General features: G+C 44.4%; 2 protein-coding genes and 1 long non-coding RNA gene across 3 annotated transcripts; 2 read left to right on the top strand and 1 right to left on the bottom strand.

The window, feature by feature from the left end:
• Nucleotides 1-2,564: 2,564 nt before the first annotated feature.
• On the top strand, nucleotides 2,565-7,323 carry LOC103354589 (retinol dehydrogenase 3-like). Its single transcript, XM_008278024.1, has 5 exons — nucleotides 2,565-2,652; nucleotides 5,731-6,045; nucleotides 6,355-6,613; nucleotides 6,699-6,862; nucleotides 6,951-7,323. The coding sequence occupies exons 2-5, from the start codon at nucleotides 5,733-5,735 to the stop codon at nucleotides 7,172-7,174; spliced, it is 960 nt and encodes a 319-aa protein (XP_008276246.1). The 5' UTR covers nucleotides 2,565-2,652; nucleotides 5,731-5,732; the 3' UTR covers nucleotides 7,175-7,323.
• Nucleotides 3,247-11,229, top strand: LOC103354590 (uncharacterized). The gene is made up of 3 exons (XR_520049.1): nucleotides 3,247-3,257; nucleotides 4,818-4,820; nucleotides 11,081-11,229. It is a non-coding gene; the product is annotated as an uncharacterized LOC103354590 (long non-coding RNA).
• Nucleotides 11,225-14,625, bottom strand: LOC103354591 (ATP synthase subunit beta, mitochondrial). The gene is made up of 10 exons (XM_008278025.1): nucleotides 14,504-14,625; nucleotides 13,485-13,658; nucleotides 13,220-13,394; nucleotides 12,895-13,016; nucleotides 12,622-12,806; nucleotides 12,369-12,527; nucleotides 12,119-12,241; nucleotides 11,714-11,926; nucleotides 11,427-11,628; nucleotides 11,225-11,337 (listed from the first exon to the last, which is right to left on the bottom strand). The coding sequence occupies exons 1-10, from the start codon at nucleotides 14,604-14,606 to the stop codon at nucleotides 11,240-11,242; spliced, it is 1,554 nt and encodes a 517-aa protein (XP_008276247.1). The 5' UTR covers nucleotides 14,607-14,625; the 3' UTR covers nucleotides 11,225-11,239.
• Nucleotides 14,626-15,670: the final 1,045 nt, after the last annotated feature.

Below are 15,670 nucleotides of genomic sequence, written 5' to 3'. Positions count from 1 at the left end.
CAGAACAAACAACGCTGCTGCCACCTTGTGGAAAGAATGTAAAAGCTTCAGCTGACCCTGATCACACTGGTTCAGCTCGTCCTGCTGTGCAGTGATTCCACACAGAGGCCCGTTAACTACTTCATACAGTATGTATCTGTCTGATATTCTCACAGGCCAGAGGAGGTTTAATGATGCAAAGGAAGCAGAAACCAAGAAGAGAGCAGAGGTGGGGTTCACGCCATAAATAATACGACACACATGACATCTGCATGTTCGTCTAGTTTATCCTGATCTCTGCCTCACGTATAGAAACTACAGCAGCAATAAATTAGCCCAACAGAAAACAGTACAGAACAATATTTTAGCCACTCAGCAGAACAGGAAACAACAATTCTTCATCTCCTAAATCTAATTAGATGTCAGCGAAGTCCCAGAGATAATGAGAGGAAACAGGACGCGGCTTGTTCTTCCTCATCAGCTCGGCCTTCGCTCACGCTCGCCTGGTTTCTCCAGCTGTGCCGGGGTTACGTAAACCTGTGGGCAGCCAATCAATCAATCCATCAACGAGTCAACCAATCAGACTTTGTTCTTTATATATATTTTGTTTTTTATGCAAGTGGAATGTTACACAGAACAAAAGGAAGGAAACACAATGAGAACAACAGCCCTCCTCCCCCACAAGCTCCTTCTTGTTCCACATGTTGCTCAGATTGTTCCTTATGGACCGTCGGCGAAGGACAAGAACAGTCTCAGCAGAACTGTCAACGTCTGCTCCAAGATGTCTGACCTGAGCTCCAGAAAGCCAGACAGATGACAAAACATAAAATCAATACTAAAATAGTTTATTAAAATTGAGAGTCACTTTATTCTACACATCTCAATAAAAATAAAGCATTTACACCAGATCCTTTCAGCTGAACTGCAGGCAGTGTAGAAGATGAGCACGGAGGTAAAAACAGGTGAAACATCCATGTAGGGAAACCAGAGTCCAGAATCGACACACGTGAGGGCTCTTGAAAAAAATGTTGATTCCATTTTTGTCTTTTGTAAAATGAAAACAGTTTAATCTACTGCTAGCTGTGGTTGTGCTGTTTCCATGGAGATGCAGGACTTAATGTTGCTGTGAAGCTGAACCCACAGGCCAGAAACAAAACTCCAACACGTGGAAAACATCTGCTGGATGTGTAATCCATCAACACTGTGTCAGCAGCTACGACGGTTTGTACGGTGGTTTGGGTTTTTAGAGTCAGTTTCCCTTCAAGTGGCTGAAAAATGATAAATGCAGTTTTAAAACATCAGTCGTGGGCGGGTGACATGAAGATCACTTTGTTTCACCCGTTCGCTTCCTGAATACAATCTGCAGCTCGTGAGCTGTATGTAGCGGGCTGTATGCGTCGTGTTGCCATGGAAACCTGCATGCATCCAGCTGGTGATGGAGGAAAAGAGGAAATATGTTTGACTGTTTTGATTTGTTGTCAAGTGCGTTTGACACGACGGTTGCTGCAGGAAACACACACGGATTAAGAAAATGACTCGTCTGTTTCTCACAGAGAATGTTCAGTTAATACCGTTGATTTACTTTGATTTGGGTAAAAACTGCAGTAGTTTCGTGTCTCCTTCATGATGGGAGGGTGTCTGACCTGAATGCATTTGTTTGAGTATCAGAGTTCCAGAGCTGCTGTAATGTGCTGCTGTCTCATTAGAAGCCATCCAGTAATTAACACCATTAACTATTTTCTATTTCTGTTGCATCATTTGCAGCAGCGGCACCATTTACTGTTATAAATGTTAATAACATGGTCTCTGACTGCTCTGAGTTCATCTTCTGTTTGTATTTATTTCTGTGTTTTAAATGTTCACTTTTGGTTCCATTATTTTCATTTACTGTATTTTCAATTCACATTTTTCTTTATATTATTTCCGTTTTTGTTTTAAATTCACATATTTTTAAAAATATTATTTCCCTTTTCTGTTTTCAGTTCATTTTGTATTTATCTTTGTTATTGTTCACTGTGTTTTAAATTCTAATTTTTGTGCATGTTGTTTAAATTTTCTGTTATGAATTAGTTTTTTATTTATATTCATTTAGTTTTGCGAATTTCTATTTAGTTATTTTTTTAACCTCCATATTTCTTTATGTTATTTCCATTTATTGTGCTTTTAATTCCTTTTGTTTGTACTTTTTTCATTGAGTTTTGCATTTAGATTTTTCCCACTTGTGGTCACATTTCCTCCATCTGCTGTGTTTTGTTTATTTTGTTTCTACTTTTTGTTGTGAATTACTTGTTTGTGTTTATTTTTCAATTCCGTGTTTTTTGTTTTGTTTGTTTGTTTTTTCCATTCACTGTGTTTTCACTTTAAATATTTGTTTGTTATTTCTATTTACTGCGTCCTGAAGTCCCGCTGTGTTCATATTATTTCCGTTTTGTGTTTATTTCCGTCTTAGTTGATGATATTAGAATAAATAAATCCGTGTTTGACATGAACCGTGTTGCTGAAGCAGCGGCTGCTGCTCCGTCCTCTGCCGACAGGCGGCGCTGTTGCTGCCTCCAGCTGCAGATCACATGCACGTGAACCGGAGAGAAGCCTCGAGCTCAGGCTGCTTCCTTGCACGCAGTTGGAAGGATCCAGACTCAGAGACGGACTGACCTGAAGACCTCCGCTGTGCAGGTGAGTGCTGCTGGAGGATCTGGATCTGGATCAGGAGGACCAGTACACTTTATTTATGGAGTTATGTTCTGTCGTGGGTTCGAGATCGGCTTTGGTAAACAGGTAAACAAACTTCGGGTTAGTGCACTTTGTTGCCTCCTGTGGCCCGGGTCGAGCCTTGTGGACTCCAAAGTCTGCAGGGTTCGTGCGCGTGGAGCAGCTCGGGCCCAGTTCGACGCATCTGCAGCTGCTTTTAATAAACGGTACAAACACACAAGCTGGTGTGTGCAGTCCTGCTGGTGTGTGTGTGAAAGCTTGTAACAGAATAAGTGTGACCATGAAGCCGCAACGGTTCATCCATCAGGTGTGAGTTTAAATCACTCACCAAGTGGTTCGATAGTTGATCAATCGGTGATCAATCAGATTGTCAAATGTGAATATTTCCTTCTCTGTAGGACTGTTTTTGGGTCGTGGACAGAATCAGACATTTGTTTAACATGTTTCACCATTTTCAACAACTAATCGATTCCTCCAGAAAACGATCAACAGATCGATTGACAATAATTACTGGCTGTCACACTGGATCATAAACACAGTGTTCTGCTGTTGAACCTGTTTGTGTTTGAGTCCGATGACCCTGATTAGAGAGTGAAGGTTTTATCTAACCAGTCAACTATAATCTTTAAACTGCCATAAAAGGAGCAAAGTCATTTTGATTCATTAGACTGTTTTGGAAATCTGCATTAAATGAGCTTCACTGCTGCTTTAAAGCTGTTTAAGCTGATAAACAGGACTGGAGTGGCTGTTATGTTGACCTAGAGCAGGTTGAATAATGCGTAGACGTGAGCATAGTGGCTTTTGCAGATCAGTTTTTAGCAGGCGATCCCTTTCCCGGCCCAGTTTATCTGCTTCCTGCCATGTAAACAGTTCATTCTGTCCCATCAGCCAGAGGAGGTAAATGGAGTAAAGTTCAACATCTGACGTGCATAATTAGAGTCAGAGTCGCATTAAACAGAAACAACTGTTGGATTCCAGTGTGTTCACGCTACAGGCCAAAAAACATTTAGCAGAGAAGTGGAGTCAGAGTCTGTATTTATTAGAACAAATGAAGCACATATGTGTTGAAGAAACGCGCCCACAGTCCTCCTGTTGGCTGTCGTGGGTGTTTATTAGTAATCTGGTGCACGGTGTGCTCACCAGCACCGAGCAGGAGTCTGAGGAGGGAAACCGACCCAGAACATGTGCAGAGTTACACATTTTATTGGGTTTGTTGGACGGGCTGCATGCAAATACCAAAGTAAGCAGTGGTTGGTTAGTATAGAGCTGCTAATGAATGACAGGAGGTGGAATCGGGAGTTTGGTGACCTGGAGTTGCTAATCAATGACAGGAGGACTGAATCAAGCGGTCTGATGGACAACGAATGGTCAGAGAGTTATAAGTGGCACTAGGGGGTCGTATTCAGCTCAAAATGGGCTCATCATAGCCTCCACTGAGGCTCTGTTTGGACCTGAGCACCCAGGAGAACCAGTGGTAGTCACAGGACACACAGTGGCCACACCTCTCAGCAGCATCACTTCAGAGACGGATGATTCAGAATTGCAAAACCTCAATAATTGCATAAGTTGAACAGTATTTCCTTTTACGGGCAACCAAAATCAGACACTTAAGAAAGACTATGTAGAAATGACAACACCCACACTAGACGTGAATACATCTAGGATCACTAAAGTAGAAAACCTGGGATCACAACTGATTTCAGATGAGTCTAATGGCATGAACATGGTTGGCTGTTAGCACCATGCAGCTACCAGCATGTTTGCATCACGGCTCCACGACTTCACAAAGATGGAAAAACTGCACAGAAAGATCCAAATACAAGTCAGTGGAAGCAGTGTAGTAATGTGGAGGTATAGCGAGCCGTTGAACCACCAACCAGAGCTGCAGTCAGAGCACTGCTGGTACAGTCTAGTTCTGGAACAGACCGGCCAGCGCTTTGGACTTAGCTCCAGAGTTATCACTGGGACATCTATGGATGGCGTCCAAGAAAAAAAAAACTCTTATTTGCTCTTCAGTACAAACTACAAACTTTGCTGAAGAAGCCTGATGAATACTGGGTCAGATGAGACCAAACAGGGCTCAGATGGGGTCCACATGTTTGGTGTGAAGCTGGCAAGGACCACCACAGTGGGTGCACAGTCCTGACAGTGCAGCAGGGAGTGTGATGATATGGGGCTGCCCGAGTGCTGAAGATCCTCAGTGCTGAGGAGGATTGCACCAAATTACTGAAAAGATTTCAGTCTCAGTAATAAGAAGTGTTTCTGTGTGGAGTGTTTTTAATGCAGTTAGTCTCAGCTGAGCAGCGCCCTTCTGTTAAACTTTAAATCTACAATTAAGCTTCCTACAAACCAGCCTCAGGGCTCCAGACTGGGACCGGCTATTTTTTGAGTTAAAATGTCAACTGGTGGCACTGGTGTGAGTGGATGGTGATCATTAAGCTGTTTTGGTGTCACCAGCAGCACTTTAATAACTTCAGACTTTGTACTGTGGTATTTACACTTAAAAATGTGGTTTTCTTATGAAATGTGGAGCGCACCTGCTGCTTTCTATCAACGCATGAAAGGTTCAACAGGTGATGTGGTTTTACCTGTGACGAGGTGGGAGGTGCGACCAAACGGTGCTACCAGTGGGAAAGTCAGTCTGGAGCTCTTTGTTTTGTCAACATATGGTTCACGTGCAGCGGTTTGGTGACGCCTGCACAGGTTCAGGTGACAATCAGTCAACTTCACCAAACAAACTCCTGAAAAAGAAAGTATGAAGGGTGTGTTCCAATGCACACGCTACCATACTATGTAGTAGACCAGAATATGTCCTAACGCATAGTATATCAAATGCTGTATGCAAGCTTGGAACGCAGCTCACCACAAATGATATTTACTCAGAAGAAGGTGAGGCTTTGTGTCTTCTTTCCTCCCACAAAAGAACTGGCATATCCCATTCACCTCACTTTGTTCATTCCTGTCCCAGTGTTGCCTCATAGAGTTTACTCATCTGTTTTTGGCTCACAGCACGATAAGAGTTTCTCCTTGTTCTTCTTCCAGCCATGTTTCTCTACCTTCTGGCCCTGGTGGTCGTCTTCTACGTGTACCGCTGGATCAGAGAGCTGCCCAGAGTGTCCGACGTGGGCAGCAAGTATGTGTACGTCACGGGCTGCGACAGCGGCTTCGGGAACCTCCTGGCTCGGCACCTGGACAAGAAGGGCTTCCGAGTGATCGCCTCGTGTTTCACCGAGAAGGGGGAAGAGGATCTGAGGAAGGCGTGCTCCAGCAACCTCACCACCACTCACCTGGATGTCAGGTCGAAGGAGAGCGTGGCCAAAGTGGCGGACATGATCAAGACCAAAGTGGGGGAGCGAGGTGAGTCTGGTTTGTAGACGGAAATATGTGAGCGACAGCAACAGAGATTGATTCACAAAAATGAAACCAAATAAGGTCGTGCTTATTTTCTGACACTAGTTTTTTTATAATTTAAGTGAAACGATGTTGAGTGCTTAATCACCAATGATTGACTTGTTCTTCTTTGTGAAACAACACTCGGCACATTGCTATATTCTGAAATGTATTCAGCATGTACCATGAAATCAGAACCACCTGCCAGCTCCCCTCATTGTGAAGGAATGTGTGGGTGAAACTTAAAGTTTGGCTGGATGTGCTCTGCCCTCCCAGGACTTTGGGCTGTGGTGAACAATGCTGGTGTTTCCGTCCCCTCTGCTCCGTGCGATTGGCTGACCATTGATGACTACAAATCCATGCTGGATGTGAACCTGAATGGGGTGGTCTCCGTGACCCTGAGTGTCCTGCCGCTGATAAAGAAAGCCAGGGGCAGGGTGGTGAATGTGGCCAGCGTGTTCGGGAGGATCAGTGTCACCGGCGGTCCGTACACTATCTCCAAGTACGGCGTCGAGGCATTCAATGACAGCCTCAGGTGAAACATTAACTCGTGTTGTTTAGCACTATGTCAACATGCTTGGTTTGCACATAAATCTGAAATAATGAAATGTTGTTCTTAGGTTGAATATGGCTCCTTTTGGTGTCAAAGTCCTCTGCATCGAGCCGGGCTTCTTCAAAACAAACGTGACCGACACTGCCATCCTGAGCAAAAACGTCCAAACGCTGTGGGACCGACTGCCCCAGGACGTCAAAGATGACTACGGCGCTGAATATCTCCAAAAGTGTATGTGTGGATCAGTTTGTTCTTTGTCGTATTTGTTTGCTCTTGTCCTTTTATTTATTGATTTTATTGCACTCGTTTCCCCTCCCAGCGCTGGCAGTGATATCGGACAAAGTCGCCAAGATGAGCGATGCAGACCTGATGAAGGTGGTCCACTGCATGGAGCACGCCGTGGCGGCTGTCCGGCCTCGCACACGCTACTCCCCCGGCTGGGACGCCAAGTTTTTCTGGCTCCCGCTGTCATACATGCCTTCATGTGTCAGTGATTACATCATGCTGAAGGAGGGCATTCCCATCGCCAAGCCGATAGAATAACTTTGACCTAAAGAGTTCTTTGTAATACAACAAATGGTATGAAGTTGTTAGCTGCACCTAAATAGAATGATTTTGTTTGATCTGGTTCATGCATCATCTCTGTATGTGCTGCTTACGGTCCCCTGAGTAAACAATACAATTTAAAGAATTCTCTGTCTGTCTGTGTCTTTCTCTGAGTTCATTCCATAGTAAGAGCACAGCAAGGCTTGGCTGGCCATTTACAAAGCCGCCTTATCTGCAGGCGGATACGTCTGTTCAGGCTAATGTCCTTGACAGTGTTGATAGGCATGTGTGAAAGGTTGAGGAAGAGCAATAAAAGCAGAGGTTAATTCAGCCTTGATTACAAAGTACCAGTGGTGTGCCGTCAGGGCCAGCAAGGCGTTCTCTGCTGGCTTAAACTCCATCAGAATCACTGACTTATGTTGTAAAATTTTCCCATTAATCTTTTAACTTTATTCCCAACAGTCTATTCTCTTTATTTAATAGCGTGTCTCTGGGCTGTGGTGCTTTCAGCATTGGATGTTTATTTTTTATTTTTAATCCAATCATATTTCAGCAATCATGTGTTGCCAGGGTCACGGAAATCTGCCCTGAGGGCCCTGTAGCTTAAAATGCATTGTAATAAAACTGTTGCTTTAACCAATCAGATTGAGAGTTGGTGGTCCCTATGATGACGTCAGCACTTTCACGTCCTCTGAGTGGATGGTCAGAGAGCTTAGCCAAAGCTAGCGGTTCCTGTCTGGAGCAACTGCACAAGCTAAAACTTTATCGGCAAAGTATTACCTTTTTTTTTTTTTTTTTCCAAAGTTAAGCGAGCGGACATTTTCAGCCCTACAGCGAATTAACACTTATGGCAGAAACACGACTGGACAGAGCCGCCTTTCAGCTTCAGCCTCCACGGCCATAGAACAAGAACGCACGGATTAGCTGCTCAACGGAGTGACTGAACTGTTTGTGATGAAAGAAAGGAGGATGGAGTTTGTGTTAAATAATCACAGGTCTTGGTGAGTAATATATATATTTCTGTCATTTTATTGGGCTGATATTGATGCTCCTGTTAGATGTGCAGAGTTATCACCAGAAACTTTTGGACAGCGCAGCGGGGCGTCTTTGCGACACTCCCCGTTAGCGTTAGCATCTTAGCTGCTAACGAATAGCAGCGTTAGCAGCGAAGACGACGGTAGAGAAACTAGTTTCTTAGGGGAATTTGGACGTTTTACTGTAAAATATGTCAAATTTTCCAAACACCACAGCTTGAAAGACAGCGTAGCAGGCCAAGACAGCGTGTTTTCTCAGGGAAACAGCGGTGAAAACCCTGATGTGATGTATGTGGCGCTGCATTCTGAGTTTTATTCGGCTAAGCTAAGCTAACCAAGCTAACACTGAAACAGCTGCTAAGTACAGTAGCCGGGAAGCCAATCGCCTCCAAAGCAAAAATGTTTAAGGAACAAATTCATTCATCTGGTAAATTTATCAGCCACTCTGCTGCCTCAGTGGGTTCAGCTTGGAATCATTTAATTGCATCTGTACCATTTGTTTTATACTGCTGAGGAGTACTACAGAAATGTGATTCCATAAATGACTCTGGGCCTTACTATTCCTTCAGGCTTTCTGACATACTTCGGTTAGTACAGGGGTGTCCAATCCTGGTCCTTGAGGGCCACAGTCCTGCATGTTTTAGATGTTTCCCTCTTCCAACACACCTGATTCAAATGATCAGGATCGTTATCAGGCTTCTGCAGAGCTTGATGATGAGCTGATCATTTGAATCAGGTGTGTTGGAAGAGGGAAACATCTAAAACATGCAGGACGGTGGCCCTCGAGGAGCAGGATTGGACACCCCTGGGTTAGTAGGACAGTGAAATTACATGCAGTGTGTATTATGAGGTGTCTTAGACACACATGGACGAAGAAAGAAAAACCCACAATAGTCACTGAAATGGAACTTGAAACTGACAAAAGTAATAATAATTAAAAATGTACTGGAAATTAACTTGAATTGCGGTTCAACAGAATCATTTTAACAAACTAATGAAACTGGCCTGGACAAAAAATGATGGTACCCCTAGAAAAGATAGGGACATGTTAAACTAAGGTGTGTCCTCTAATTAGCATCACAGGTGTCATCAAACTTGTAATCAGTCAGTCGGTCTATTTAAAGGGTGAAAAGTAGTCACTGGGCTGTTTGGTATCATGATGTGGACCACATTGAACATGAACCACAGAGTGAGTTTTCTCAGGAGATTAGAAAGAAAACTATAGACAAGCATATTAAAGGTAAAGGCTATAAGACCATCTCCAAGCAGCTGGATGTTCCTGTGACTGCAGGTGCACATATTCAGAAGTTTAAGATCCATGGGACTGTAGCCAACCTCTTTGGACGTGGCCACAGGAGGAAAAGTGCAAGAGACAGATAATACAAATGGTAACAAAAAACTCAGAACAGCTTCCAAAGAGATTAGACTCCAAGGTCAAGGTACATCAGTGTCAGATTGCGCCATCCGTCACTGTTTGAGCCAAAGCGGACTTTAAGGAGGACACCACTGTTGAAAGCAAATCATAAAAAAGCCAGACTGGAGTTTGCCAAAATGCATATTGACCAGCCACAAAGCTTCTGGGAGAATGTCCTGTGGACAGATGAGACAAAAGTGGAGCTCTTTGGCGAGGCCCATCAGCTCTATGTTCACAGATGTAAACATGAAGCATACAAAGAAAAGAACAATAGCTGCTATGAAACATGGAGGAGGCTCTGTTATGTTCTGGGGCTGCTTTGCTTCATCTGGAACAGGGTGTCTTGAATCTGTGTAGAGTCCAGTGAAATCTCAAGGCTATTGAGGCATTCTGGAGCGAAATGTGCTGCCCAGTGTCAGAAAGCTTTTAGGTCATAGGTCCTCCAACAGGATAGTGACCCAAAACCCACGTAAAAACACCCAGGAACGGCTGAGAAGCAAACACAGGACTGTTCGGAAGTGGCCTTCTATGAGCCCTGATCTAAATCCTATTGAACATCTGAGGAAGGAGCTGAAACATGTCTGGAAAAGGCAGCCTTCAAACCTGAGACAGCAGTTTGCTCATGGGGAGTAAAATACCTGTCGACAGGTGCAGATGTCTCACAGAGTTATAGAAATGGTTTGATTGCCTCAAAAGGTTGAGCAACAAAATATTAAGTGAAAGGTACCATCATTTTTGTTTAGACCAGTTTCATTAGTTTGTTGAAAATGATTCCGTTGAGCCACAATTCAAAAGCAACGTTGGATTTTCTTGAGTTCATTTTGTAAGTTTCAAGTTATTTCAGTGACCATTGTCTTCATGTGTATTCAACTTACTGATCTATGTAGTAAAACTGTACAGCATTTCAGAAAACAAAACATTCAAACCTTGTAAGTTTCAAACTACTTCTCAATCACCTCATGCTCCCTCAGACTCTTACAATGTAGTTCATTGTTCCCCAGTATTGTACTTGTGATGATTCTGACACAACTGCTCATCTGCAAATTTAGTTTATCTGTGACGACAGGTTTGAAAAACATTCCAGAAACTAGCTGATGCTGTTCACTCCTGCTGCCACACACTTCTGTCAGTGTTGAGCACTAAACAACATGAGCTCACTAAACTTTATTTTTCCTTCTGTAAACCCAAAAATGACAGCAGTGACTGTTCTGGTACTAACGAGCTCCTAAAGTTGAAACAAACACGCATCCAATTATTTGTCCACTGTTTTATTTCAGTATGCGACAAGCTGCAACACAGTTCAGAAAGCTTCACATGGCTCTAGAATGCCATCTTGTGGTCAGAGTAGATGAGGACAGCCATTTCATGAAATCCCTCACTAGGAACAAGGTCATCAACTACAACTATGAACGTTTAGGAAATATACAGTTGACAAGTAGTTTTGTGTAAAGACAGTGTTTATTCCATCTTTGATTGGAAACATTAAATAGAACTTTCTTTTCAGGATGACGAAACAGGTACATTTGCATTTTGACATGTTTTACAAACCAAGTGCTCCTAACCACAGGACCCCTCTCCTTTTGTTTTTCTCCTCTCCTCAGACATTTGGGATGTTTACGAGTGCTCCTCAGCCAGCTTCTCAGCTTTCTGGACCACTTCCTCAATGGGGCCGACCATGTAGAAGGCCTGCTCGGGCAGAGGATCGTACTCGCCTGAAAAGAGAAACGGGAATAAAAGTCAGTGTTGGGATTACAGGTAGAGCTGATGAAGCTTGAGGTCACATTTTAGATTCAACACTTACCACCAAGGATGCTCTTGAAGCCCTTGATGGTCTCTTTGAGGGGCACCAGCTTGCCCATGTGGCCAGTGAAGACCTCGGCCACCTGGAAGGGCTGGGACAGGAAACGCTGGATCTTGCGGGCGCGAGCCACAGTCAGCTTGTCCTCCTCAGACAACTCATCCATACCCAAGATGGCAATGATATCCTGCAGGGATTTGTAGTCCTAAAAAGGGAAAAAAGTAAACTGGTTATAGTGATAAATGTTTAATTTGTCCTATTTAATTGAAAGCAATTATCAAGTCACAAACCTGGAGGATCTTCTGCACACCACGGGCGACGTCATAGTGCTCGGCTCCGACGATGTTGGGGTCCATGATACGGGAGGTTGAGTCCAGGGGGTCGACAGCGGGGTAGATACCCAGCTCAGCGATGGCACGGGACAGTACAGTGGTGGCATCCAAGTGAGCGAAGGTGGTGGCGGGGGCAGGGTCAGTCAGATCATCAGCGGGCACATAGATGGCCTGGAGAGAGATTTAAAACTTGTTGAGCTTTAGTAGTCCAGCTTTTCCCTTCAGGTTACCAAACAGCAAACAACCCACGACCAACACCATGAATCTTATTCACTATTTTTATATCACTTATCCTGATGTCATTTAAAGCTTCCAAATGTTTCAGAAAGTAAATCCTGGATCACGTTGCAGTGGTGAACCTACCTGCACAGATGTAATGGAACCCTTCTTGGTGGTAGTGATTCTCTCCTGCATGGTACCCATGTCAGTGGCCAGAGTGGGCTGGTAACCCACAGCAGAGGGGATACGACCCAGCAGAGCAGACACCTGAAGGGGAAAACAAGACAACTTAATTCACTATCAAGCTCACCATTTGACATGACTATATACTCAAAGCATGGCTGGATCTCCGTTAACTGATATTTGTTTTCTCCATGTGAGTGAAGGTTCATACCTCAGAGCCAGCCTGTGTGAAACGGAAGATGTTGTCGATGAAGAGCAGCACATCCTGACCCTCCTGGTCACGGAAGTACTCAGCCACGGTCAGTCCAGTCAGAGCCACTCTGGCACGGGCACCGGGGGGCTCGTTCATCTGTCCGTACACCAGCGCCACCTAGCAGGAACCAGAGCCGAGGTGAGTGGAGAGGTTTGACTACTACGCTGTGGTGAATGTGACACTTTTTGGTGGTTTTTCCCACAATCCTCACCTTGGAGGTGGTGTCCTTCAGGTTGATGACACCAGACTCAATCATTTCATGGTACAAGTCATTTCCCTCACGGGTACGCTCTCCCACACCGGCAAACACAGAGTAACCACCATGGGCCTTGGCCACATTGTTGATCAGCTCCATGATCAATACAGTCTTGCCGACACCAGCACCACCGAACAGACCTGTGAACAGAAATACACAAGTTAGCGTTAGGATATTACCCGGCAGCTTTAAAGACTCAACCTCAGTGATTTATCCTTTAGCACGTACCAATCTTTCCTCCCTTGGCGTAGGGAGCCAGCAGGTCCACCACCTTAATGCCAGTAACCAGAATCTCCTGCTCCACACTCATGTCGGTGAACTCAGGAGCCTCAGCGTGGATGGGAGCAGTCCTGTGAGGAGGGAAAAACTCCAGTTATTCATCACAAAACAATCACAAGCAAAACATTTAAAGCAAAACATTTGCATGACTCTTTATTACAGCAAGCTGCTTAACCCTCGCTGCATGCAATTCATTTACTAATATAATCTCATGATATGCTTATTGTTAAAGTCAATGTAAAGATGTAATCTGTTGTTTTCCAGGTGAACTCACTGTTTGGTGGAGATGGGACCCCTCTCATCGATGGGCTCGCCAATGACATTCATAATCCTGCCCAGGGTCTCGGGACCCACTGGGATTCTGATGGGAGCACCGGTGTCCAGAACTTTCTGTCCACGGACCAGACCCTCAGTACCATCCATAGCAATGGTACGCACTGTGTTCTCCCCTAAACACAGAATGCCATGTTAGTTCATCTCCACTGAGTTAATGGAGTGTTTTCTGTGTATCGGTAGGGTGTCAGGTTGTAATAGCTCACCAAGATGCTGTGCCACCTCCAGGACTAGCCTGGCCTCGCGACCGGTCACTTCCAGGGCGTTGAGGATGGGAGGGAGGCCCTCGTCGAACTGGACGTCCACCACGGCACCGATGACGGCCACGATGCGCCCGTTGGCGACGCTGGCAGCGGCGGCAGGTGCGACATAGTCTCTGCCTGTAAAGTGACCCACACAGTGTGCACATTAGTCAGACATGGCTGCTGCAGCTTTGACCTTGTTTCGGCGCTTCGTTGTCTGGTCTTTAACGGACCGTCCTGCCCACTGCACAGCACCGGGCAGGACGCTCACAACAGCGTCTGTTTGCGACGTTGCAATGTCACGTAATCGTAGTCGGCTAAAGTATTAGTCAGCATTTAAAAACAGCTAATGGTGACACACTAACCAACAAAGTGCATTTATGTGCAATAAACGTACACTTGGATCACTGCAAACTCTAGCAAGTCATTTCCTCGATAAATACCGTTAGCCTGCAAAGTGACAGATGAATGAAGTGTACGTCGAGCTAATGTGGCTAATCCTGCTGCTGGCAACGACACAATCAATAACATGCAAGTTTATAGGTCATCATAATTGCCATATTCTTGTTGCTAAACGACCCTAACGCGTTAGTAGGTAAACTTTGCGGACGACCGTCTAACCTTGCTAATCTCCAACTTGCAATGCTAACTAGCGGGCTGCACTGACACACCGCCTCATGTCATTACACAAAGGTCATTACTGCTAGCACAAGAAAAAGCACAACCTGCTCATTTAGCCATGCACGACATTAGTCAAGAGGAGCTTAAGTGCACATGTGTACCCTTTTGGTGCTCTGGTACAGCTCCAACGAGCTTAAATTTGACTTTTTAATATTAAGGCCTGCTGCGCCGCCGGCAGGGCAGCCAGCGTGTTGCTAGCAGCAGCTAACGTTAGCATCGCCGCTGCCCTCTCCTGACAACTTCGTTAACGCGTCTTTTCTTCGCACGACTTCGCTTAAAAACAACAAGCATGCAGGACTCACGGGAAAGAACGGCTGGGGATCCAACGAGAGCCTTCAAGGGCTGGACCCCAGGCTTGAGAGCCTGCAGAGCCCCGGTGCAGCAGCGTCCCACAGCTCCTAACATGGTCAAAATGGCTGAAGGTGGAAAGAGACGGAGGAACTCAGGGCTTTATAATGAATGACGGCGGAGGCGAACTACGCATGCGTGCAACGTAAAACGACTGAACTGAGCATGCGTGGTCGTTGTGCGCGGCCAGCTGACATTCTGTCCTCCACAGAGCTGCCTGTCTGACAGCTGAATGTCAGTCCAAACAAAAGGTTACACGTTATTCGTGTTATCACTAAAATAAACTCATCTGCACGGGAGAATATATATAGTTTAGGCCCAGTTATAATCACACAGTGTCTCCTGTTAAAGGGAGCTGTTTCTGCAGCGTGTGACATTTGTGTGGAACCCATGTTTTGCCTCCTGTAGGTCACTGACGGAGTTCTGTTTACCAGGAACAAAAAAATGTCCACTGCCTTTCTGAATGAGAACTACAGCCTGAGAACTTAAAATATAAATCTTGATCACTGCAGCATATTACATCAATATAAGCTGTCAGTAGATGTCATCTTTCCAATTTTATAAACTTAAAACATAATTAAATTATAACATTAACCAAATTGCATTGCATCAAGTACTGTTCGTACACAGAATCTGAATGCACTCAACTTGGATGTTTTGTTGTATTTCATGTTTCTCTAACGCTGCATTTGAAAAGAACATTTATTTTTATATACCTCAACTTTAATTGTAATAGCTACTTTGCAAATTAAGATTTCTCATACAAGAGCACTTATTTTATAAAATATGATGTTTTGTCATGATTTCAAGTTACACTCACGTCATTGTTTATCATCTCTCTCTATCAAAGTTACATATTCTTGTTTTTTTCTGTTAGAATAATCCCTGTGAAGCCCTTAACTTTTTTCCATCCACCTCTCCATCACTCAAAGCAGCTCAAGCACACCAGCTCACCAACAAGTCTGCTCATCCACTCTAAAATTATGCTACACTATTACAAGTTGTAACAGTGGAGTAATTTAGCCATACATGTTCGAACCGGAAACTGATTAATTGATTAGTATTAAGTATAATAATCGTGGACACACAGAAGTTTAAAGGTGGATATTTTCAGCCATGAG

Source organism: Stegastes partitus, unplaced genomic scaffold (genome assembly GCF_000690725.1).
Source record: "Stegastes partitus isolate 25-593 unplaced genomic scaffold, Stegastes_partitus-1.0.2 Scaffold113, whole genome shotgun sequence".
Lineage (NCBI taxonomy): Eukaryota > Metazoa > Chordata > Actinopteri > Pomacentridae > Stegastes > Stegastes partitus.
Note: the sequence above shows the minus strand (reverse complement) of the source record. Positions and strands in the feature narration are given on the sequence as shown.